Raw genomic sequence first — 21,405 nt, forward strand, 5'->3', positions numbered from 1 at the left:
GTAGGGTTATTATTATGGCATCATCTTGTACATTCAACTCCACTACTTCATATCATAATACATCACATCATCATCACATACTGGTATATATCAAGTCATCGCATTCCGCCGCAGCGCGTCCTCCACCGAGCGATGCCAATTCGTCTGCGTCAAGAAGAACGCCTCAATGATCGAGACCAACAACAAGGCTAACGCAACACCAGACCACAATCCAAACAAACCCCAATTCAATCCGAACGTCGTGCCGAAACTAATCGGCATGGCAATGGCGTAGTAGCAGAACAGCTGCACGTAGCCGCCGATTTCCTGGCGACCGATACCGCGCAGGATACCATTGCAGTTGGCAGCCAATGCATCGAACAACTGGAACGCGGCACACAGAGGCAGGACCTGGGCGACGAGCTCAATTACCTCCTCGTCCGAGGTAAATAGGTAGGGGATGTAGTAACGTAGGGTAGAGAGGAGGAGCATGTTCAGCAGGCCGACGATGACGGCGCCGACCATGGATACCTTGGCGGATAGCTTGGCGGCATCGACGAGCGTCGCGCCGATGAGGTTGGCGACGCGTGTGCTACCGGAGATAGAGACAGGGAAGGGAATCTGGAAGGTAATGCTGGAGATGGTGGACAGGATGGATTGGGCGGCCAATGGGGTGGTACCGAGATACGATGACGCCAGGGTCAGGACTTCGAAGGCAAGACACTCGGCTTCGACCATGAGAAGCCCGGGAAGGGCGAGCTTGATCATGGGCCCCCAATTGCGTAGGGCGCGGGTGGTGACGCCGTTCCAGCATTCGGAGCCGTCGATGAAGTACACGTACAGGAAGAGGAAGAGAGGCATCAGGTTGTCTGTGATGGCTACGGCGATGGGAGCTCCGATGAAGCCCCAGCCGAACTGCCACACGAATACGTAGTTCATCACTGCATTCAATGGGGCACAGATGAGAAGCACATAGAGCGATGCAGAAAAGAGTCCCTGCGCCTGCACGAACCGCTTGCCACTCTCGAAGCAAGCGTACCCCGGGGCACCCAACGCAACCACCTTCAGGTACAAGCCGGCCAGCATGGCGACCTCCTTTTCCGGCACGATCCGGATGAGAATCCGGTCGGCGAAGAACCACAGCACGATAATAGGGATGGAGATGGCCCAGAGGAAGAAGACCATCTTTTGCATCTGCAGACCTACCAGCTTCTTCCTGCCGGAGCCATACGCCTGCGCACACAGGGTATCCAAACTCGTCGCCAGACCTTGATAAACTGCACATAGTCAATCAGTATCAAAACAAAGACACGCCCAGGGAATTGAACGTACCAGCATAACCCGTAATACTCGCACTCATACTCGCCAAACTAACAGCCCCAAGCTCCTTCTTTCCCAAATGCCCGAGCGTAAAAATACTCGCGACAGTCAACGAATACTGCAACAGGAAGGTAACCACCAAGGGCGCCGCATTCTTCCCAATGACCTGAGCTTCCCGTTTCCACGTCGTTTGAATTAGCCCAGCAGTAACCGCCTCCTCCCACTTCCGGTCAATCTCTTCCTGATCTTCCACCGTCTCATAGTTCGATCCGCGACGCTGCCCACCCAACAACGCAGCCGTCTCCGTCGCTTCCACAGGCTCACCCCGTCTCATGCGCCCACCCTTCTGCACACCCGGCTCAATGCAACGATTATCAGTGAGCAGATTCCGCTCATCCTCAATTGCCCGTTCCCGTTCCCGCCGCGTCAACCCCTCGCTATCCGGCCGATGCGGCACAACCGTCGCATGCGAGACAGTCGTGAAGAACCCGGGCCGCTGGTACGACCCAGCTAGCGAATGGGGATTTGTGCCGGGCTGGCTGTTAATGGCGCGGATGGTGGAGGTCTCGGAGGCTTCGTCGTCAGTGGTGAGCATGGACCCTTCGTCGTCGGCGTAGTCTTCAATGTCGCGGGCAATGGCGGTGCGAGCAAGCGGCGAGCTGGATCTATACCGGCTGTGAAACTGCTCGTCAGTGATCCCGCGTATGCTGTTCCGGCGGGCCATGGTGCGGAAATGGGTTCCACGGGGGAAGGAAGGTTGGTTGGTCTGCTGCTGGTGTGTATCACTGCAGTTGCAGGCATCCGTGCAATTGCACGGGAAGGACAGGGGGCGTGTATGTTGTGTAAGAGAGGAATTGGATCCGGCAGGAATGGGAAACAGCAGGAATTAATAGCAGGATTTAGTTAGACATCAGGGAGAGAGGTTTTGTATGGGAGATGCGCAGGGATCCGGTAATCGCATTACGCAAGTAAGAAAAGCGCAGATTTTGCCGCTCAGGCCATGATGATCCACTCACTGTCTGGAGTTTCTACCAATTGAGTGAGTGAGTCATGGGTTGGTGTACTATTTCTCCAAGTTTTAACCCGATTGGGACTGCGCTAGTAGGGATGTTAGCGACACAAAATACGAAGTATAAGTTAGTAGTATAACTATGTCTATACACACCACTGAGATGATAATATCCTGGTAGAAGAATAGAAGTAAAGTACTAGGAAAGAACAAGAATGCAGTGATAGACCCCGCAAATGAACGGGACCCCACGGTGGATGAAAGATGCCAGGAATGCAGTACGTACCAGTACTAGTTACATACGGCGGTAAAGATAGCCCCTCGACCAATGATAAGACGCTATAACAATCCCAAACGAGCTGGTCCAGCCGAGACTTGTATCGCAGTGGATCATTAACCAGACAAGCTGTGATGATCCATATCCACACAAGCTGTCTTATGGCAGATAGCAGATTGGCAATGATATAGATCGTATACTATAACTGATTGATAATGGTCTCCCTACGCCGTATAATCCCATTAGCAAATGTATAGAAAAGATCACGGGATCAACTAAAATGACATCATGTGGACACCGCATCACGTGTCTCCACATAGACCCTGTGCTCGTGCTTTATGTAGGCGCATTCATATAAGACATACACCGATATAGCATAGTTACTTATAGCTACTACTCCTACTAGGCTACTTCTAGCTAATTTTATCCCATAAAACTCATTGTAGCTTTTTCACATACTGAGCACCACACACACACACACACACAACTTTATCATTATACAACAACAAGAAGAAGAACAACAACAACAACAACCATGTCGACCACAACCCAACACCAAGAACCCCAAGAATCCCAAGAACAAGAAAACACCCACAGCCTCCCCAAACCCCCCTACAACCCAATAATAAACCCCTCCAACACGCGCCCAATCCTTGCAGACGAGTGAGTCCACACCCTCTTCCCCACCCCATACCTCCAAAACTAAATCATTCTCTCCCAGACAAATCTCCCTGAAATCACACATTTTCCTGACCCGCCCCTACATCTCCACATTACTCTTCGAAAACACTACTTCCGATGCGCGCGACCACTGCGCCAACGAGCGGACCTTTCTCTCCTGGCTGCGTCTCTCAATGTACCTAGCCATCGTGGCCATCGCCATCATAATCAGTTTCCATTTCCAGACGCCGCCGACGGGGCTGGAGCGGCGGATGGCGTTACCGTTGGGGATTGTCTTCTGGGTGTTGAGTATTGCGTGTCTGGTGAATGGGTTTGCGAATTATGTGCGCACGGTGAAGAAGTATAGTCGGAAGGCGGCGCTCGTGCAGAGTGGGTGGAAGACGCAGGTGACGTTCACGGTGGTCGGGACGGTGATTTTGGGGAGTTGTGTGTTGTTTTTGGCTACGGATGCTAGTACGAAATGATTTGATTGAATATGTTTTTTTTTTTTTTTTTTTTTTTTTTTTTTTTTTTTTTTTGAAGTTGGTTTTGGGGGAAAAGTGGTAGTGGGATATGATTATAAACAAAGCTAAATGGACACTACACTCGATAGTATCTATGGAATAGGGCCATCAAACGCTGCAGGGAATCATGTCAGGGGATATATGTATGGTGACCGTGTACAGGCTGCAGATGCAAAAAGATCACAACTTTATCGTCATCGTCTTCGCCTCCTTTACATCCGCCGGATCTGCTGCTCGTTCTTGTATCCCTCTAGCGACGCTGAGCCCAGGTGGCTCCACCATTCGAACAGCATCGAGTTGCAGATCAGCTTGAACCACGGCGTGAACTTCAGTCCTGGTTGCTCGAACATCTGCTTCAGCTCGTCCGCCGACACATACCGCGTGTCGCGCACTTCGTTGGGGTTCACGTTCAAGTCGACGTCGGCCTGGATGAAAAGAATGTAGTCAACTGGGTATGGTCAGCCACCTGTCCAAAAGCGCATCACTGGTATCGACATACTCTCGTGCTCTCCCCACTTGCCATCACTGGGCGCCTTGTAGTGGATGCGGGTGAAGAACTCGAACTTGTCCAGCGGCACCTGCTCCGGCTTGATACCCAGCTCGTGTTCCAGCTTGCGTTGCGCCGCGCGCTTCACACCCAGCACGGCCGCATCGAGCTGCGAGCCCGTCTCTCCGGGGATGCCCAGGGGGTGGGAGCAGCAGGTGTTCGTCCACATGTCGGGGAAGGTGATCTTCTCGGTCGCACGTTGCTGAAGCAGTAGACGCTTGTTCGAGTCGAAGAGGAAAACGGAGAAGGCACGGTGGAGGAGGCCGCGATCAATGTTGGTCATCAAGTGGCCTGTGGAGTGGCGCCATCAGCATGGACTTTCTTTCAATGCTGGGTGATGATGGATAAACTTACAGGCCTTCTTGCTGGCGCTGCCAATCGGCTTGTCATCGTCATCCAGCACAATACACACCTCTTCCATCAGGCGGACCTGTTCCTCATCGTAACCGGCAAGCTCGTCGCCCGGGGCGGAGGCATTGCTTGTCGCAGTGGGGAGCACCTCCCGCGCAAGAGAAGTGTCAACCTCGGGGAAGAGAGTCGCGACGTTCTCAGCCGTGATTCTCGGCGGCTCGGTGACGGTAGTGGTGGTACTCATCCTGATGATTTGGCTGGAAGATGGAAGAAATCGACTAGGCCTCCGCTGCTGTACAGAATGGGGCGAAAAGAGTGAAATCTTGGGGAGGGAGAACGACCCCCTCGACGTGGGGAGAACAGAGCGGGCGCCAGGGCGGTGGCAGAAAACCCATCGAGCGGCGCGGTTCATCATTTCCTTCTTGCAATTGGGTCATTCGCGGCCCTATTGCTTATATTGTTCTTGTGCAGTCTACGGACAAACTGTTCTGGCTGGCGGCATAATCGCTTCGGTAAACAGGATACTCCGGCACTCCCTCATTGGTATGTTGGAGCAGAATGCCAATCATGCGCTCAATGTCAGCTGAATACCCTGCCGTGGCATCTCCCTTTCCCTGGCCAGGTCTGCAAGCAGCTGGATTGAACGTCCGTCAGTACAGAGCCTAGAATAGCAACCGCCCGCTGGCTGTTCGCATCAATCCAAAGCAGATCGAGGTGGACAGACAATGCCTGTCCATGCCTGTCCATCCTGTCAAGACTCAACTTGATGGGGCTGGCTGAGCTTCCGCGCTGTATGCCTGCCAACTTCTACCAACAACTTTCCGTTGAGGCGCATTGCAGGCATGTTCTTCAGTCCGGCAGTTTCAGGCGCCTGCAGAGTCGGCATAGCATAGCCTCTTGCCCACGCATATAGCTGCAGAACTTGGTGGGACATGGCCAGCCGCTCAACAGTGTCTACCAACCCGGTTAGACATTTTACTGACTCGGCCCCAATTGATCGGGGTGTCTCATTCCGTCGGGTCCTAGTTTCCCTGCTCATTGCTGGAGCCTGACACAACCTACCACTGGGGTCGAAAGCCGCGCAACAAGCACACTCGTAGTGCTAGACCATACCAACAGTGCAAACGGACTGTCTAGTGTCTTGGTATCCAGATGGAAGTTGTCCGACAAGATAGCTCTTGTCGCTTAATCTTCATTGCTCTCTTCGGATCCGTCGGACGCGGACGTCCGAATAGTAGGTCGTAAACACTTTCGTCGCTAAACAACCAGCAAGGGCCAATAAGCGTCCAATGCACAAGGCGTCAGGATTGGTCCAGGCGTTGATCCCATCGTAGCCCCCATTCGTAGTAATTGACTAGGCCGTGATTAATATGAGGATGGCTCGTTAGTGTATTGCCCCTTGATTTAGCAGCTTCATTGGACCTGCTCCCGTGTCGGAGTTTGGAACGAAGCTATTCAGTACTGGGCGGAGTTAATTTCCACTCGCGCGCTTAGTTTCTGGTATCGAGAAAAATGGCGCCATTCATGATTCCCCGCCTTCAGCGACGGTCACTCCGACCACTAACTCAACCATTCTATGGCTGCAATGCCGGAAAAATGGGCGCGTCAACCCAGATTATCAGGGAGAACTCGTCACACGTCACACAAAGAACGTCTGAACTTCTCTCAAAGCAGCAAAAGTCGCAAGTTATAAATCAACAGCGCAGTCGATCAAAAATTCGAAGGGTCAAAGTATCCGTGCCGTGCGCTTGGCAGGATCAGTCCGTGTCGCGCTTGTTTGAACCTAAACCAGCTCGTTAGGGGTCTGGATTTCTTCCATCCGATAAATCGAACCATAGCCGGTCGCAGAACTATCCGATGGGTGATGATATACGGAGTCCTGGCTCCACTCGACTTAGAGTTGGAGCCACTGTGCGCAGATAAAAGTCACTCACGCCGCGGGGATCACCGCGAAAGAGGAAGGACTCTCAGAGCATGTTCCAACTTCCGTGCCTTCAGTTAGTCCCGATGGGTCCGCTAGGAAGCCTTCCGACTTCCCCATAGTCCTCCAACCCAGAACGGTAATGGTTATCTCGATGGCGCACGACGATAGGTAGGCCTTGCTGACAACTCCCGCGGACGTATGGAGCATTCCTATGATCGTGTGTCTCTGGTCTTTCTTTGTGCTCAAGGGACCCGTTCCTCGCGCCGCTCCTTCATCGTTAAGTGGCCCGTCAACCCACTTATCCTGCCCCCCATGTCCGATTCCGTTCCGTGTGGACTGGATTTTCGGCGTGTATTAAGTTTGTTAGGGCAATTAACGCAGCACTTGGCTCGTTCTTGGTGTGTCTAGCTGGTATAAGCTTCCGCGCTGCACCTTGTTAACGAGTCGTGCAAGACCGGAACATGTCCATGCTCCTCCGCTTCGTACTTTTTCCCCGACTAATGCCTGGCACGGCGATAATATTCGTCGATAATGACGCGCCATTGGGTGGTCCTTCATAGATAGTGAGATGGCATAGGATTGCATGAATCAATAATGGAACAGCCGGCCTAGTAGCGCCTCTTCCGGGGCCCATGTCTTCCGACAATAGTCTTGTACCAGGTTCGGACCAAGAGGAATCGGGAAGTCCTCCCGATGGTTTTGAAAGTGAGGCTTTATTCTGCAGGAGCAAGCAATGTGAATCATCTGCAACGCTCTTTCGTGAGCTCACTCTGGCCATGCGGCCTAAAGTCTTGCTGCTGTTGGGTGGACCTAAACAAACGGTCCACTTCATGGCCCACAAAAGTAAGTTGTAAACAACTTGCAAGAATAATCAGAATGGCCCAAGAGACGGAAGAGGCACTTGCGAAGTTTGTTAAACGAAAGGCATGGACCTGCCATGCGCTGCTTGATTTCTATAAGCCGCCTTTGGGTGACGACGGATCTCTAGCGATATTCCAAAAATATGCAAAACAAAAAGTCGACAAGGCCTCCCTGATGAGAAAACAATCAAAACAAAAGCAAACTGCCTCCCTGCGCTTATACAAAGCAAACACAAAAAAAATACATGGGTAGTCATGCTTTCAAGTATACAGTGGGTCCTCTCCAAAAGTATGCAGCCGTATCGTTCATGGCCAGCTGCGATCAACGCAGGCATGGTCTAGAACAGGCAAATAAACCGTCAAATAGCTGCTTAGTGTGCATAGTAGTCATGAGTGGGGTATGGCGCGTCTGTGTCGTTTCGGGAGGCTCGTGTCTTCCGGATTCTTCCATCGCAGCCGTCGGACTGATGTCTGTAGCAGAGTGAGTTCGTTGTTTCACATTGGTGTTGAATCAAGATGCGGTACCTTGACAATGTGTCCTGTCGACTGTAGCGCCGACCACACTTCTCGCAGCCAAATTTGCGTATTCCCCGATGGATCTGCGCATCCTATTAGTAGTGAACTTAGCTCTATCCGATGTGACTTACGCTATCTACGTGTCTCTTCAGGTCAGTCCTCCGCCTAAATTCCCGCCCGCAAGTCTCGCACGGATGTGGCCTTACGTAGCTAGGGTCGTGGCTTTTCATATGCTCTTTACAGTTAGAGCGTCGTGTGAAGCGGACACCACACGTAGGACACTCTAAGCCGCTCGCCGACGGTATCCTCGACTGTTCTCCCTTGGGCGATTCGCTTACATTCTCGATCCACTTTGAAATTGCCTCATCAGGGACCAAATCCGGCGCAACACTTTTGTTCGAATCCATCTCAGTTAGGGTGTTATCCGGGCGTTGAGGATGCAGATATGCGGTGTTAATCTGAAGTCGAGGGATCTCTGGCATCCTAGAGACCATCGTATTGGATGATTCGTCCAGGAAAGACGATTCCCAGACGTCCTCTATCGGGTCTTGAACGTTGGACCAGCCTTCTGACGCTGCCATGGTTTCGGAGGTAGGAGTGTTAGGCCAGAAGCGAGGTATTTCATCATGCATCGCGCCGAAATCAATGACCGGGCTGTAACTGGGTGATACTGAGATGTCTGCATGGCTACCGAATGCTTCGTAATGAGTCCTAGGCGGAAACTGACCGGCGTCTGGAGGGGTTTCGAGGATATTCGGGGAATGCGTCATTGGATCGGACCAGTTGCTCGTTGAAAGTGCATATTGCTCTGGACACGGGTAGAGTCTGATCTGGCTTGAAGGGGATCCTGTTCCACAATTGGAGATTCCTAACCCGGACAACGACTGAAAATCGTATCTATCGAGGGGAATAGCCGTTGGGGATGGGTAGGCCGGAGAAGCTTTGAGTAACCTTTGGTCATCCCGCGCCGAGTGAGCCAAGGGAGAGGATGGGAACGAGGTAGGTGTACAATCCATGACGAAATTAAGATTTAATCATAAACAGAACAGAATTGGGGAAAGATGAAGAAAATTTTTCGGGGACAGCTGCAACCAGGAGAAGGGTGATTGGTAACGGTTTCTGGGTCGAAGGATCGCTTTTATGTTCACAGAACTCCCGCGACGTCCTGTGGCTGAAATTGGGGAAGGGCTGGTGAGAAGGCAACAATATTGGTGACTAGTAGATGCTATTCAAACGAGAGTGAGGAAGTCCTTTGTAGTGTATATAAGTAGAAAAAGACTCAACAGCGACGCTGCTAGAAGATGAGAGTAAGTGGCGAACCATGAACAGCAGCTGAAAAAAATATCTCTGGGGATGCCATATGATGATTGGAGTACAGCAACCGCTGCATGGGGCACAGGTAGAGAGAAGAAGAAGAAGAAGAAGAAGAAGAAGAGATGAGCAACAGGTTTGACGCCTCATCAGGCAAGGCAGAATTGACGGGACGTTGTTGCATGGATGGGGAAGAATTCAGAGCGAACCTAGCTGGAACAACCCGGTCCAAGTGGACTGCAGCCTGAGTCTGCAACATTATTCAGATAGGCGCGTCAATTAGATGCCATGCGCAAGAATTTAGCGCCGGAAGGGTGTGATCAGGCCAAGGTGTCAGTCGGCGCTGTACCCTGTCGCGAGGAGAGTGAGGGAGAGGGAGGGGGGTGTGGGTGTGGATGGTGCATGGTTTGATTCACACCGGACGACGCCGTCATTTGTCGCCTAGCGGACATGACCGGGACCCAGCAGATCCATCAGCCAGGAAATCATGACTTCTGAATGGTACGAACGTAGAGAGAAAGGTAGGGAACCAGATAGTAGTGGTAATTGTAAATGTGTAGGTGGGGGGGTGTGGTAGGAGACCCCGTTAGGTTAGGGGATGCAGTGCCTCTTGGGACAACAAGCATGGCGCTGGGGAACAGACGGGCAACAATAGCGGCTGAATTATTGGCAGCATGGACGGGGGGAATGCCTGGCTTCCTGATCAGCAACAGTCGGCTGGAGCAGCGCGCTTTTTTTTCCTTCTCTCCTGTTCTCCTGCTCTTAATGAAAGGGGAATAGTAGGACCCGACAGTTTGGTACCTAGCTTGGCGAAGCAGCATTGCAGTGCGTGTCGCCAAAGCAGGCCGGTTGGCAACACTGCCTCATTATCGGCGAAGTAGTATGCATAAGCCAAAAATAATACCCAGTCAGGTACTGCGGTACATCAGAGCCTCAATGAAGGGTAACTGAAGTGTGGACGTGAGAAGAATGGATGTTGTAAAAAGTGGTGGTTGATATGGTTGCTGCGCGGGACGGAGTATACTAGTAGGATTAACAGTTAGCGAGGAGAGGAGGAGGAAGAAAAGAGGAGTAGGAGGTTCGGTGGTTGAGGGAACGGCGGACTGGCAGACCAGTGACAGCCAGGCTGTGGACGGAAGGGAGAGTGACCACCACTACTACTACTCTGTACCTACTACCACTTACTACCAACTAACTAATTGGGCAGGGCAGAAGAGGGGCTCCCGCCTCTAATCCTGGTCTTTACCAAAGAGTAGTATTGTACTAGACACACTCTCTGGCTTTCCCACGACCATGGCAGTGGCCCAGTTTCCCTGTTACTACTTACCTGCCGCTCACTCATGGTATCATTCGGTACCCCCCTAAAATTACTATTTTTCATTTCACCTACTTATTTTTCCCTTCTTTTATTTCTTTTTCTTGCTCTCTGCTCCTCGGTTCCTGATTGTTTAGTCTACTGCCTTCCTTAGTTGTTCTTTTCCCTGTCTCGAACAAATTCCCTGAGAGACCCATTTGTAGAACTAGTAGTAACATCATCTAAAACCCATCTCGGAGTCTATTCTATTTCTTACGGTAACGAGAGAGAACCAAAACAAAAAAAAAAAGTAAATGAGAGAAAAATAGATCGCTCAAGAAATACAACAGAATGACAAATAATAACAAACGACAATCGCCCAGTGCACTCCGTACAAAGAAGTTGTTCGTCGCTGGCGGGTCTCCAACTACTCCGTCCCTCCGACCTACGAAATGGTCACTGGCCGGTGCTCACGCTAATGCTTTAGGCTCTGGCACCGGCCTGACGCCAGGTGCGTGTGTATACCATCCTTCCGCTGTGGTCCCCTCCCCTCTTTCCATTCCTTCTGCCCTGCACCGTAATATACCACTTTCTGACACCTCTCCCGACTTTCTGTAATTGCCCTCATTGGCTTCGCTGGTGAAAGGCCATCCGAGCAGCCACTCGATCCACTTGTGTGCGCAACCGTTCCACCTCGTCGATCATATCCGCGGTGTCACCACGTCCAGCCTGGCCCGAACTTGGTCCGCGCGTTTCGGGATGCTGGCCCGGGTTAGACCGTTCCTTAGGCCGGCTGGATGCCCACGAACGCCCTTCCAGTGCGGAGGCATGGAGCGGGGCATGGTGCGTGGAGAAAGGGAACCCCATCTGGATGGAGGATGTTGGTCGACTGCTTGCGGTGGTCGTGGCAGTTGGTGGAAATTGGCTATTTCCCCGAGAGACGTAGCGGCGGCTAGATTCATAGGCCCAGATCAGTGCGACAAACGGCAGGTGGGTGGCCCGGAGCAGAACGATGCGCACCCGGCGGATGTGCTCTGCAGGTAAGAAGAGCCTCATGGGGCGGATACAGAGGAGGGGAATGAGGTTCTATCGTGGAGTCATGGCTACTGTCAGCGACACCACCCAACCCGGTCATGCAGGGGCCAAAAATTAAGTATCGTGGGGGGAGGGGGTGGTTTGTTTACTGACCAAGGGAGGCATGAAATACGTCAATCTCCGAGAATTACTGCTCTCTAGCACGTAGATAGACAGTCTATTGCCACACACACACACACACACACATCAGCGGGAGGAGCCGTAGGGCCGAAGGGAAAGTAGTATGACACATACTGAAAGAGATACTCTTCTCGGGCATGCGCCATAACCTGGATGAAGGGCACAGTTGGGTAGACAGATTAGCATGGCTCATGCACAATAACATAACTAACAACAACATGTCGGAGGGGAGGCCGGGCAAGCCCCGCACCTAGTAGTAGTCGAAGTGGTAGTATGATGTGGATTAGTAGTTGGAGCGACTTACCCCTTCCAGACTCATGCTCATGAGACTGACCAACGACGAGATCAACAGAAGGTTGGTCATCGAAACGAAAATCAACCTGTCAACCATACCAATCAGCCACTTTCCTGTAAGCACCGAAATTATTATGCCGGAATGATCGTCCGAATGCCGCCATTCGCGAGAACACGCGAGGCTTCATTTTACCCTGCGCCGCGACCGATTTGACGCCATGTGTTTCCGGGCGGCACCGGGTCTCCATCCTCTAGGAACGGAACCGGGTCGCATCGCCTCAATGTCCCACAGCAGCATCAGGAGGAGAAAGGAAATGCATGGCTGGTCATCGCGGTCGCAGGGCAGCTGGAAACACATCCAACGTGACCAAAAGTGTATGCGACCGACACATCTCATGGAGCCTGTGGCGCAGTAGAGGACTGGGGATTGGAGAAGCACTCACATCAGACCGTAGCCAAAGATCGGGGAAATCTAAGAATTAGCGTGTCAGTAAAACTTTCCACGAGAGCCAACCGATTCTGCAAGACCCCTGGAAATTCGGGTTTGGGCTGCATGGCGGCCGCGCTGCTGCATTAGACTCACATCGTGAGCGACGTCCTTTTCCAATCATTTCAGCCACCGTCAGTTTGAAGAACACATGTTACCCGATTAGGAACAACGCACGAAGCCCAGCACATTCGATCTGCCTCGCTCTGTCAGTCAACTGGCGGTCGATGAGGGGACATTTTCACCGCCATACCCAAAGAACACTTTCACCAAAATCCATGACATTTGCCGGAGAGAGAGGCGGTCACGGGCGAGCATCGTGAAGGTGGTCAGGAACCCTGCAGGTGCACATTTACCGCGCGTTGGCTTTCTTCGGCCTTGTCCTATGCGTCATCGGGATCACCTACCAAGGTATAGCACTACGACTATCGGAATAAATCGAAAAAACGCTTTTGTCTAGAACCCCTTATCAGCGTCTTTCGCCACCTGCCACCGTCTGGGCGAGCGGAGAAACTATACCATCTCTTTGAGGACAGGGATCTGTGCGTCGAAACTGTCAACGTGGCTTCCAGAACAGGGTTCTTCCGGGTCTACGCCTGCATGGATTGCCTTACCAGACTTCCAAAATAAGAGTTCAAACTCACAAGGGAGCAGATCCTGTTCAGCTCCTGTGTCAGAACCTGAAACAGGTATCAAGATCATCGGAGTAGGGGGCTTAGTCTTACCTTGGTACCAGGAACAAAGCCTCCAACGATAGGATATCAAACGACAGATCGGTGATGTAATCACTTTGTTTGGCTAATCCAATAATCCCTGGATAGTCGTGTAAGTCAAGGATCGAACCACACTCCGGCCCGCTAAGTGAGCCCAGCTGCGGAAACAGGCCCAGCTGAAAGAGCTGAATGCGGACAAGGCAGATCTATAGCATGGTGCAAATGACTCACTGGCAATGACAAAGGCAAGGCCTGTGCCAATTATGCCCATATTCCAAGCGCTCCAGAAGTCCATCTGGTAGAAGAGCATTCCGGCATCAGCCATCCCGCTGACTTCATCGTATGCAAAGGCAGCGATCCAGATGTACATCATAGTCTCGAAGATACCTATGCCAGTAGGCTTCCTCTCGACTAATACCGCATAATAGAGAAACAGAAACGAGACAAAGAAGGCCGCTTCAAAGGCCTTCCGATACACTGGCACTCTCAATCGGGAGTATGGATCGGCGGTTCTGCCAGACATGGATATCAGCATCTGGCAAAGAGGTCACGTAGCGCAGAGGTGGGTTACCTTTTGTTGAAAAATTGGGGTTTCTTCTTTGAATGTACGCTTAAAGAGTCCCAGAAAACAATCTCACCCTTCCAGATATTGTCTATCACCTTCTGAACCACCTTCTGGCTGAGAAACCTTTTGGCGTGTGCAATTGTGGCTATCTCGAGTGCGTTCAGTCCGAAGAACCTTGACAGCTTCTCAAGCTCATATGCGTCACTTGCAGACATGTTGGATCCCGGCTCATTGATGTCAAGCGGACTCCCTGCACGTCTCTTGCCACCAAAGAACCGATAAAGCGATGATGACGAGCTTAATAATAAGGGTGTCCTTTCGTCTTCTTGCGGAAAGGCCTCGCTGCCCATCGTCACGAACCCAGATGTGCCCCTTTCTGCCTGTGAGATATCCATGCCGCCCTGCATTGGGGTTTTGAGTTCCTCAAGAAGGAACTCGATGGTCTCGCGCTGATTGACATGACAGAGGAACTGCCACGCAACGTATTCACAGGCATATCCCCGGCTTTCATTCAAGCCCCAATCGTTTTCAGCATCATTGGTAAATTGCCATTTTAAGATCCTAAGGTATGTCTTAACACCACCCAGCTGTCGGGAGAGTCTACTTACATCAAAGCGGCGATTATACATGGATTGTGCGAGTTTTCAGCCAAGGAATACAGGAGCAACCGGAGACTTTGCGCATGAGGAGAGAACCTTAGCTCTTCAAAGGTGCATGCGACATCATTTATAGCGATGACCAAATAGCTAAGTGGTAAATGTTAACTAAGCGAATCTTTCAAATGGATATTCTTGGGCCAGCTGTACTTGTGTAGTTTTCGAACCACGTCAACGAGCGGCTCATTGTCATCAATAATAGGAACCTCAAATGGCGGCTGTTCAGCGGGTGCAATCGATGAACTAGAGGATTCCAGCCTCAGGGAAGCCATGTGGTGGGAGACTTGATTGACCTGCATAGGGGATTAGCGGGTCACGCCTACATGACGCGAGTGCGGAGAGGCCACAAAAACAGTACCTGAACACGTCCCAGACAAGTTTTTGATGTCTGCAAGAAATCTGTTCTGAAGGAGTGCAGAGTCCGATGATAAGTCGGTGAGCCACGTCCACAGCTGATGCTAACTTTAGTTACTAGGAGCTAGTGACGGGTACTAAATAACTATCCGAGCAGGTGCTCAAGGAAAGGTTGAGGTTATTCGAAATCCTGCCAGCAGAAACGTCGAAAGAGGATGGTCAAGAACAGGTGAATCGTCACTCAACAGTAAGATGCAGCTGGTAGAATGAAGTGCGATGCTAAATACGAGTGCGTGAAAGACACCAGCTAGCTGTACAGCTCGCTATCAGCACAATAATGGGGCCAATGTTCTTTATGAGGGTCCTCAGCACTGTGATTGGCTGCAGTTCTTGGTGCCAACCGGCAGGCAAAACAAGCTTCGACACTCTAGCACCGCATCATTGTATGGCGGTCACCGAATCAGATGGGGGAATTGCCAGCACATCAGTGCCTGAACTCGCAATGCCAGAGGTTGAAACATCCAGGAGTTCGCGGTAATTGGATGAATAGTGAGGAGATTCCCGTGTTTGCGGTGGTGGATCGCCACCTGTCAAATCATCAAATGATCTGTCCGGCTAGATAGTACAGTACGATACACCAGAAGTACTTAGATAATCAAATAGCTAATCATGCTCGATTTGCTGCTTTATAGTTCGGTGCACACTGGTTAATAAAGTTATATATTCCGGGATGAACTTCAATTTCGTTTCTACTTCCATCTTTCCAGTAGCAGCAGCAGTCCTTACCTTCAGGTCCCCTTGAGGCTCCTTCAGGCTCCCAAATGTTGCAGACTCACCGCCTTCCCCGGCATCATGTGACTGATATGCACTATCGGACCCCCTCCAGACGCGTTGGACTGACTTCATCCTGCGACATCCTCCGATCATTTATTTGAGCCTTGTGCCGGGATGATCCAACGCCGTAGATCGGTCGATCGGCTTACCTCTTTGGTATTTAATGGCAGATGCCACATATAACCTACAAACTCAAAGCCTCATGAGATGAAGGCACTTCAACACCATGGGCCAAGGCTATTCCCTCACAACCCTGTCCGCGGGTTCGGCTGGGATCGATGTCCCCGAGCTTGCGGATCTGGTGTATGAAAAGTCGATGGGTGGTGGTCGATTTATGAAAAGTATTCGAGCAAGGCAGCATAATGGACTAGTCTTTGTAAAGGTAATCATGAAGCCTTACCCCAGCATGAAGCTGGAACCATATATCAAAGCTATTCTACGTAAGTTCCATGAGCATCCAGTCGGATCTTCAGTATGATATCTGACAATCAATTCAGGGGAGCGCAAACTACTGTCTGAGGTTCCGAATGCGTTGAGCTATCAGAGAATATTGGAAACCAGCACTGGCGGTTATCTCGTCCGCCAATACATACACAGCTCTCTCTATGACCGGATGAGGTATGTAACCCAGATAGAGTTGCCTTGGACTTTCTCTAATACTATGTAGTACCCGTCCATTTCCAGAAGATATCGAAAAGAAATGGATCGCTTTTCAGTTGCTCTGCGCATTGAGGGATTGCCATTCGCTGGATGTCTTTCATGGCGATATCAAGACAGAGAATGTTCTAGTCACCTCGTGGAACTGGCTCTATCTGTCCGACTTTTCCTCGTCTTTCAAGCCGACATTTCTTCCAGAAGACAATCCGGCTGATTTCTCTTTTTACTTCGACACGTCAGGGCGCCGAACCTGCTATCTGGCGCCCGAAAGGTTTCTCGTGGCTGGCGAAGAACCAGGTAGTAGGGAAGTCAACTGGGCTATGGACATTTTTAGTGCGGGCTGCGTCATCGCGGAGCTTTTTCTGGAGTCACCTATATTTACTCTGAGCCAAATCTACAAATATCGCAAGGGAGAATACAGTCCGGAACATGGTCAACTCTCCAAGATTGAGGACCCTGAGATCCGCGCGTTGATCCTCCATATGATTCAGCTCGAGCCAGAGTCTAGGTACTCGGCTGAAGAGTATCTGAACTTCTGGAAGAACAAGGCCTTTCCTGACTATTTCTACAGCTTCTTACACCAGTACATGTCTCTGATGACTGATCCATCGTCAGGCAGAGCGCATGTTGAGACCGACTCAGCAAATAGAGGGGAGGCTGATGAGAGAATTGAGCGGGTATTCCATGACTTCGATAAGATATCGTACTTTCTGGGGGCTTCGCCGAAGGCTTCGACAGATGGTTCTAGTCGCACTACCTCCAGGCTGACCGGCAATACCTTCCCCGTTCAACTGGACCTACCACAATATGGACAACCAACTCCCAAGTCTACAGCTCAGTCGGATGACGGTGTGCTGATCTTTCTCACGCTTGTGGTATCTAATCTGCGCAATACTTCGAAATCGTCCGCACGCATCAAAGCCTGTGACATTCTCCTTGCCTTTGCCGAGCGATTGTCCGACGAGGCAAAGTTAGATCGCGTTCTTCCGTACATTATGATTCTTCTTAATGACCGCGCAGACTCCGTTAAGGTCGCTGCGATACGTGCTCTTGCACAGTTATTGGAAATGGTTCACGTGGTCTCGCCGGTCAACGCATACTTGTTCTCCGAGTACATCTTCCCGAGACTACAACCGTTCGTTCCTAGCGGCAGTTCGAATCCTAGTCCTTTGGTTCGGGCTGCATATGCTTCATGCATTGCATCTCTGGCACGATCATCCTTAAGATTCCTAGATATGATCCAGGCACTACGATCCGACACCCGCTTGCCCGCTTTGATCCCGGCTGGATCTGAACCTAGGTGGACAGAAGATGCTACATATCACAACCTATATGACGTTGCGAGAGTCGACCTTCTCGAGTACTTCGAGGCTCACACTAAAGCTTTGTTGACCGACAGCGACGCTTCGGTCCGCCGCGCCTTTCTAGGGTCTGTATCCGACCTCTGTGTGTTCTTTGGAAATCTTAAAACCAGCGAGGTTGTTTTGAGTCATCTAAACACGTATCTGAATGACAGGGACTGGATCCTGAAGTGTGCTTTTTTTGAGGCAGTCATTGGCGTTGCAATCTACGTCGGAAGTACAAGCTTGGAGCAGTACATATTGCCTTTGATGGTCCAATCAATGACGGACCCAGAAGAGTTTGTTGTTGAAAGGGTCCTTCGGTCGCTAGCAGTGATGGCAGATATGGGTCTTTTCCAGCGGTCTACCACGTGGGATCTTCTGCATATCACTGTCCGATTTCTCGTGCATCCGAACGCTTGGATCCGCGAAGCAGCAGTCCATCTTGTAGTCAGTTCAACCAAGTTCCTCTCCGTCGCCGATAAGTTTTGCATCCTCGCTCCTCTCGTGCAGCCTTTCGTGATAGCAGAGATAATGAACTTTTCCGAGGGAGAAATGCTTGACGCACTCAAGAAGCCACTATCAAGGGGCGTATACGATCTAGCATTTGTTTGGGTATCGAAGTCAGAGAAGGGTATCTTCTGGAAAGCAGCAAGCCGTGATGGGATATTCACCTTGAATGGAACTGACAGTTCGCTCACAAAGTTGGGGCACAAAGCCTCCACTCATCCCAGCCTGCAGCCCAAGAACGAGGAGGATGAGCAGTGGATCGCCCGTCTGAGAAATATGGGAATGAACCATGATGATGAGTCTAAACTTCTGGCCCTTCGGGAGTACATATGGAGAGTGTCGATGCGTCAGCCAAGAGATTCAGAGAATGGAATCTCTGATTTGAACAATGTCATTGCTCTAATGCAGCACGGGGTGACTCCTCAAACTGTGTTCTTTGACAAGACTCAGAACATCAAGCCACGCAGAAGTTCTATCGGGAAGTCTGAAAACGATAGATCTGACGAGCGGAAATTGCATACTATTACGGATGCTCTACTTGACGCTTCAACAACCATTGATAACAGACCCGAATCACGCCGGAGACATATGCGCTCACGGAGTCAAAGGGACCCGGGAGCTGCCCTAACAATCCCACGACCGAGTGCCTTGGATAACATCAGGGCAGAGAATTCGCCGATATCCTCACCAGTAGCATCATCACCTGGTGCAGCGCCCGGCTCACGGCCTTTGTCACCTCCTAGCTCAGATGCTGGACGTAGGGGCTCAGGAGGTAGGGACAGTCCCGGACATGACAGTTCATCGACACCTACGGATGCGGAAAATCCTGCAATTAGGAAATTGGCCTCCGGCGTGCAGCGTAAGTCCAGTGCTATGAGCTTACTTAACCGCAAGGATTCAGCCAAGGCATACGCAGAGACCGGAACCAGCTCGGCCAACGCCTTTGGAAAGGTTGATTTGCCATCTCAGAGAGCAGAGGTGTCTTCTTCTCCCTCGCCCGTACCGCATGATAGGAAGTCTCCTGAGCAGGGGCCCCCCAGATTTCACGCCAATCACTCCTATGCAGGCGATGATCCTGTCGTCCTCAAACTTTTAGATTCCGTGTTCGCGGAAAACTATCCTACCGACTTCTTTGATCTAGGGCCCTATGTCAAGGAGATAGACGTAAGGCGTTCGATTGTGAAGGCTAATGGACAAGAGCCTGACAAAGTGTGGAAACCGAATGGAGGTCTTGTAGCCGTTTTTGGGGAACACAGTGGCCCTGTGAACCGCGTGGTTGTGGCACCAGACCATGCTTTCTTTGTTACTGCTGCGGACGACGGCACCGCTAAGATCTGGGATACGACTCGTCTTGAGAAGAATCTTACACCGAGATCCCGCCAAACATACCGCCATTCCACCGAAGCGAAACTGAAGGCGTTGACTTTCGTTGAGAACACTCACACTTTCGTCACCGGCGCAAATGACGGCAGTATCCATGCAGTGAAGGTTGATTATCATAATGCCAACGGCACCGTTCGCTATGGGAAACTCCAACTTGTGCGCGAATACCAGCTACCAACAGCTGAAGATGGAACCGTCGAGTATCCCATTTGGATGGAGCATTTCCGTCTGGAGGGCCAGTCCACGCTTCTCATTGCCACCAACACCTGCCGTGTTCTGGCATTGGACATGAAAACCATGCTTCCGGCGTACTCATTACAGAACCCAGTTCATCACGGCACACCAACCACTCTCTGCTGCGACCGAAAGCGCAGCTGGCTCCTCATCGGTACCTCACATGGCATCCTCGACCTGTGGGATCTTCGATTCCGCGTGCGGCTCAAAGCCTGGGGCCTTTCAGGCTCCGGCGCCATCCACAGGATCCAACTCCATCCGACCAAGGGCCGTGGACGATGGGTCTGCGTCTCAAGCAGCGGCAGCCATGGCAATGAGATCACCGTCTGGGACATCGAAAGAGTCCGCTGCAGAGAAGTATACCGAGTTGACACACCCAGCGTCAACAACCCAAACCAGCCCAACGCAGGCAATACCGACCCTCACAAAATCACCAGACTAGGACACCCCAGCAGCACACGTGACTACGAGCCCTGGCACGTCGAAGGCAGCCGACCAGAAGGAATGCTCAGCCGATTCGCAATGGAAGGACTAGCATCAGGCCCAACAGATCACCATCCATCCGGCCCATCTCCTTCCGCAGGAATCGGTGCCTTCGCACTTGGCTTCGACTCCCCCGACGACGGTCGCGACAACACCACTCGCTGCGGCTTCATCATCTCCGGTGGCAGCGACCGCAAGATCCGCTTCTGGGACCTCACCCGACCGGAGCATTCCACCATCATCAGCGGGCTAGAAGTTGTCACGGATGGCGCCGTGACCAGTAAACCACGCTACGACGTATCGCAGCCCATCCCCTCCCTTGTCATCACCTCAGAGCACATTCCGACACCTTCCTCTTCAACTCCCGACCCAGTCCAGAACGGCAGTAAGAAGAGCAGCTCCGCCGCCGCCAACGCCAAAAAGAGCGGAAGTGGTCGTCTACCCCGCAGCACGGTGATTAGCTTGCAGCAGCAGCAGTTACTAAAGAGTCATCTAGACTTTATCCAGGATATCGCCCTGCTAAGAAGCCCGTACGGAATGATCGTGAGTGTTGATCGCGCCGGGATGGTTTACGTTTTCCAATGATTTGTCTGTCTCTCTCTCTGTCCACATGTATAACTACTGATAGTCTTGTTACGAGAAAGTATACTTATGATACATCCGCTAATTCGGACTCGTTTTCGCTTTGAAATAAAAATAAAGCCGTAGGCAGTAACTAATTACAGTAGGGGTCGGCCTACATCCGATGATTAGTACTGTAGTAGCGCAACTTGGCGGATTTCCACTACTTGGTAGATAAGGGGTTGTGCTAACTACAGTGGATAGTTATCATATGATCTATGATATGTCTTAGACTAGTTGATTGCCAGGATTGATGCATAGCGTCTAACGGTCGATAATCCTTACTACCCTTACCCTGTTCAACGGCTGGAATGCGGATGTCTGGTTGGTCGGTTGGCCACGTACTATCTACTCCTTATAATAATATGACATATCGGATTAATGCCATGGTCTTATAGTATTTTCCCCTTAGGTCTCCACATTAGTTCTCTCTCACATTTTACGGAGTAGTGTAGTAGTAGGAGGAGGAGGAGGAGGAGGAGGAGTA

At 51.2% G+C, this 21,405-nt stretch overlaps 8 protein-coding genes across 8 annotated transcripts; 4 read left to right on the forward strand and 4 right to left on the reverse strand.

Annotated features, from left to right (window-relative positions):
- Window positions 1-19: 19 nt before the first annotated feature.
- On the reverse strand, window positions 20-2,341 carry BO83DRAFT_434466 (MATE family efflux transporter). The gene is made up of 2 exons (XM_025535793.1): window positions 1,312-2,341; window positions 20-1,256 (listed from the first exon to the last, which is right to left on the reverse strand). Exons 1-2 carry the CDS (start codon window positions 2,021-2,023, stop codon window positions 91-93), a joined length of 1,878 nt encoding a protein of 625 aa, XP_025391493.1. The 5' UTR covers window positions 2,024-2,341; the 3' UTR covers window positions 20-90.
- A 687-nt stretch (window positions 2,342-3,028) lies between these two features.
- BO83DRAFT_414365 (DUF202 domain-containing protein) lies at window positions 3,029-3,738 on the forward strand. The gene is made up of 2 exons (XM_025534560.1): window positions 3,029-3,248; window positions 3,307-3,738. The coding sequence occupies exons 1-2, from the start codon at window positions 3,121-3,123 to the stop codon at window positions 3,728-3,730; spliced, it is 552 nt and encodes a 183-aa protein (XP_025391494.1). The 5' UTR covers window positions 3,029-3,120; the 3' UTR covers window positions 3,731-3,738.
- Window positions 3,739-3,799: 61 nt separating this feature from the next.
- Window positions 3,800-4,981, reverse strand: idi1 (isopentenyl-diphosphate delta-isomerase IDI1). Its single transcript, XM_025529082.1, has 3 exons — window positions 4,671-4,981; window positions 4,269-4,607; window positions 3,800-4,217 (listed from the first exon to the last, which is right to left on the reverse strand). Exons 1-3 carry the CDS (start codon window positions 4,909-4,911, stop codon window positions 3,982-3,984), a joined length of 816 nt encoding a protein of 271 aa, XP_025391495.1. The 5' UTR covers window positions 4,912-4,981; the 3' UTR covers window positions 3,800-3,981.
- Window positions 4,758-5,336, forward strand: BO83DRAFT_169496 (uncharacterized protein). The gene has a single exon (XM_025526374.1). The coding sequence runs from the start codon at window positions 4,916-4,918 to the stop codon at window positions 5,252-5,254; it is 339 nt and encodes a 112-aa protein (XP_025391496.1). The 5' UTR covers window positions 4,758-4,915; the 3' UTR covers window positions 5,255-5,336.
- Window positions 5,337-6,145: 809 nt separating this feature from the next.
- Window positions 6,146-6,628, forward strand: BO83DRAFT_169501 (uncharacterized protein). Its single transcript, XM_025526375.1, has one exon. It carries the CDS (start codon window positions 6,180-6,182, stop codon window positions 6,465-6,467), a length of 288 nt encoding a protein of 95 aa, XP_025391497.1. The 5' UTR covers window positions 6,146-6,179; the 3' UTR covers window positions 6,468-6,628.
- A 1,278-nt stretch (window positions 6,629-7,906) lies between these two features.
- On the reverse strand, window positions 7,907-9,122 carry BO83DRAFT_169511 (putative C2H2 finger domain protein (Ezf)). Its single transcript, XM_025526376.1, has 2 exons — window positions 7,977-9,122; window positions 7,907-7,922 (listed from the first exon to the last, which is right to left on the reverse strand). The coding sequence occupies exon 1, from the start codon at window positions 8,981-8,983 to the stop codon at window positions 8,081-8,083; it is 903 nt and encodes a 300-aa protein (XP_025391498.1). The 5' UTR covers window positions 8,984-9,122; the 3' UTR covers window positions 7,907-7,922; window positions 7,977-8,080.
- A 2,074-nt stretch (window positions 9,123-11,196) lies between these two features.
- BO83DRAFT_305428 (uncharacterized protein) lies at window positions 11,197-14,774 on the reverse strand (the record flags this gene model as incomplete). The annotated part of the gene is made up of 11 exons (XM_025527261.1): window positions 11,197-11,658; window positions 11,761-11,824; window positions 11,902-11,936; window positions 12,092-12,167; window positions 12,822-12,906; window positions 12,976-13,024; window positions 13,183-13,225; window positions 13,479-13,793; window positions 13,853-14,407; window positions 14,455-14,592; window positions 14,653-14,774. The coding sequence occupies 11 exons, from the start codon at window positions 14,772-14,774 to the stop codon at window positions 11,197-11,199; spliced, it is 1,944 nt and encodes a 647-aa protein (XP_025391499.1).
- A 1,008-nt stretch (window positions 14,775-15,782) lies between these two features.
- BO83DRAFT_405691 (ubiquitin-binding serine/threonine protein kinase VPS15) lies at window positions 15,783-20,951 on the forward strand. The gene is made up of 3 exons (XM_025533829.1): window positions 15,783-16,130; window positions 16,188-16,308; window positions 16,358-20,951. The coding sequence occupies exons 1-3, from the start codon at window positions 15,917-15,919 to the stop codon at window positions 20,880-20,882; spliced, it is 4,860 nt and encodes a 1,619-aa protein (XP_025391500.1). The 5' UTR covers window positions 15,783-15,916; the 3' UTR covers window positions 20,883-20,951.
- Window positions 20,952-21,405: the final 454 nt, after the last annotated feature.

The sequence above is a fragment of the Aspergillus eucalypticola genome (genome assembly GCF_003184535.1).
Source record: "Aspergillus eucalypticola CBS 122712 chromosome Unknown BO83scaffold_4, whole genome shotgun sequence".
Classification (NCBI taxonomy): domain Eukaryota; kingdom Fungi; phylum Ascomycota; class Eurotiomycetes; order Eurotiales; family Aspergillaceae; genus Aspergillus; species Aspergillus eucalypticola.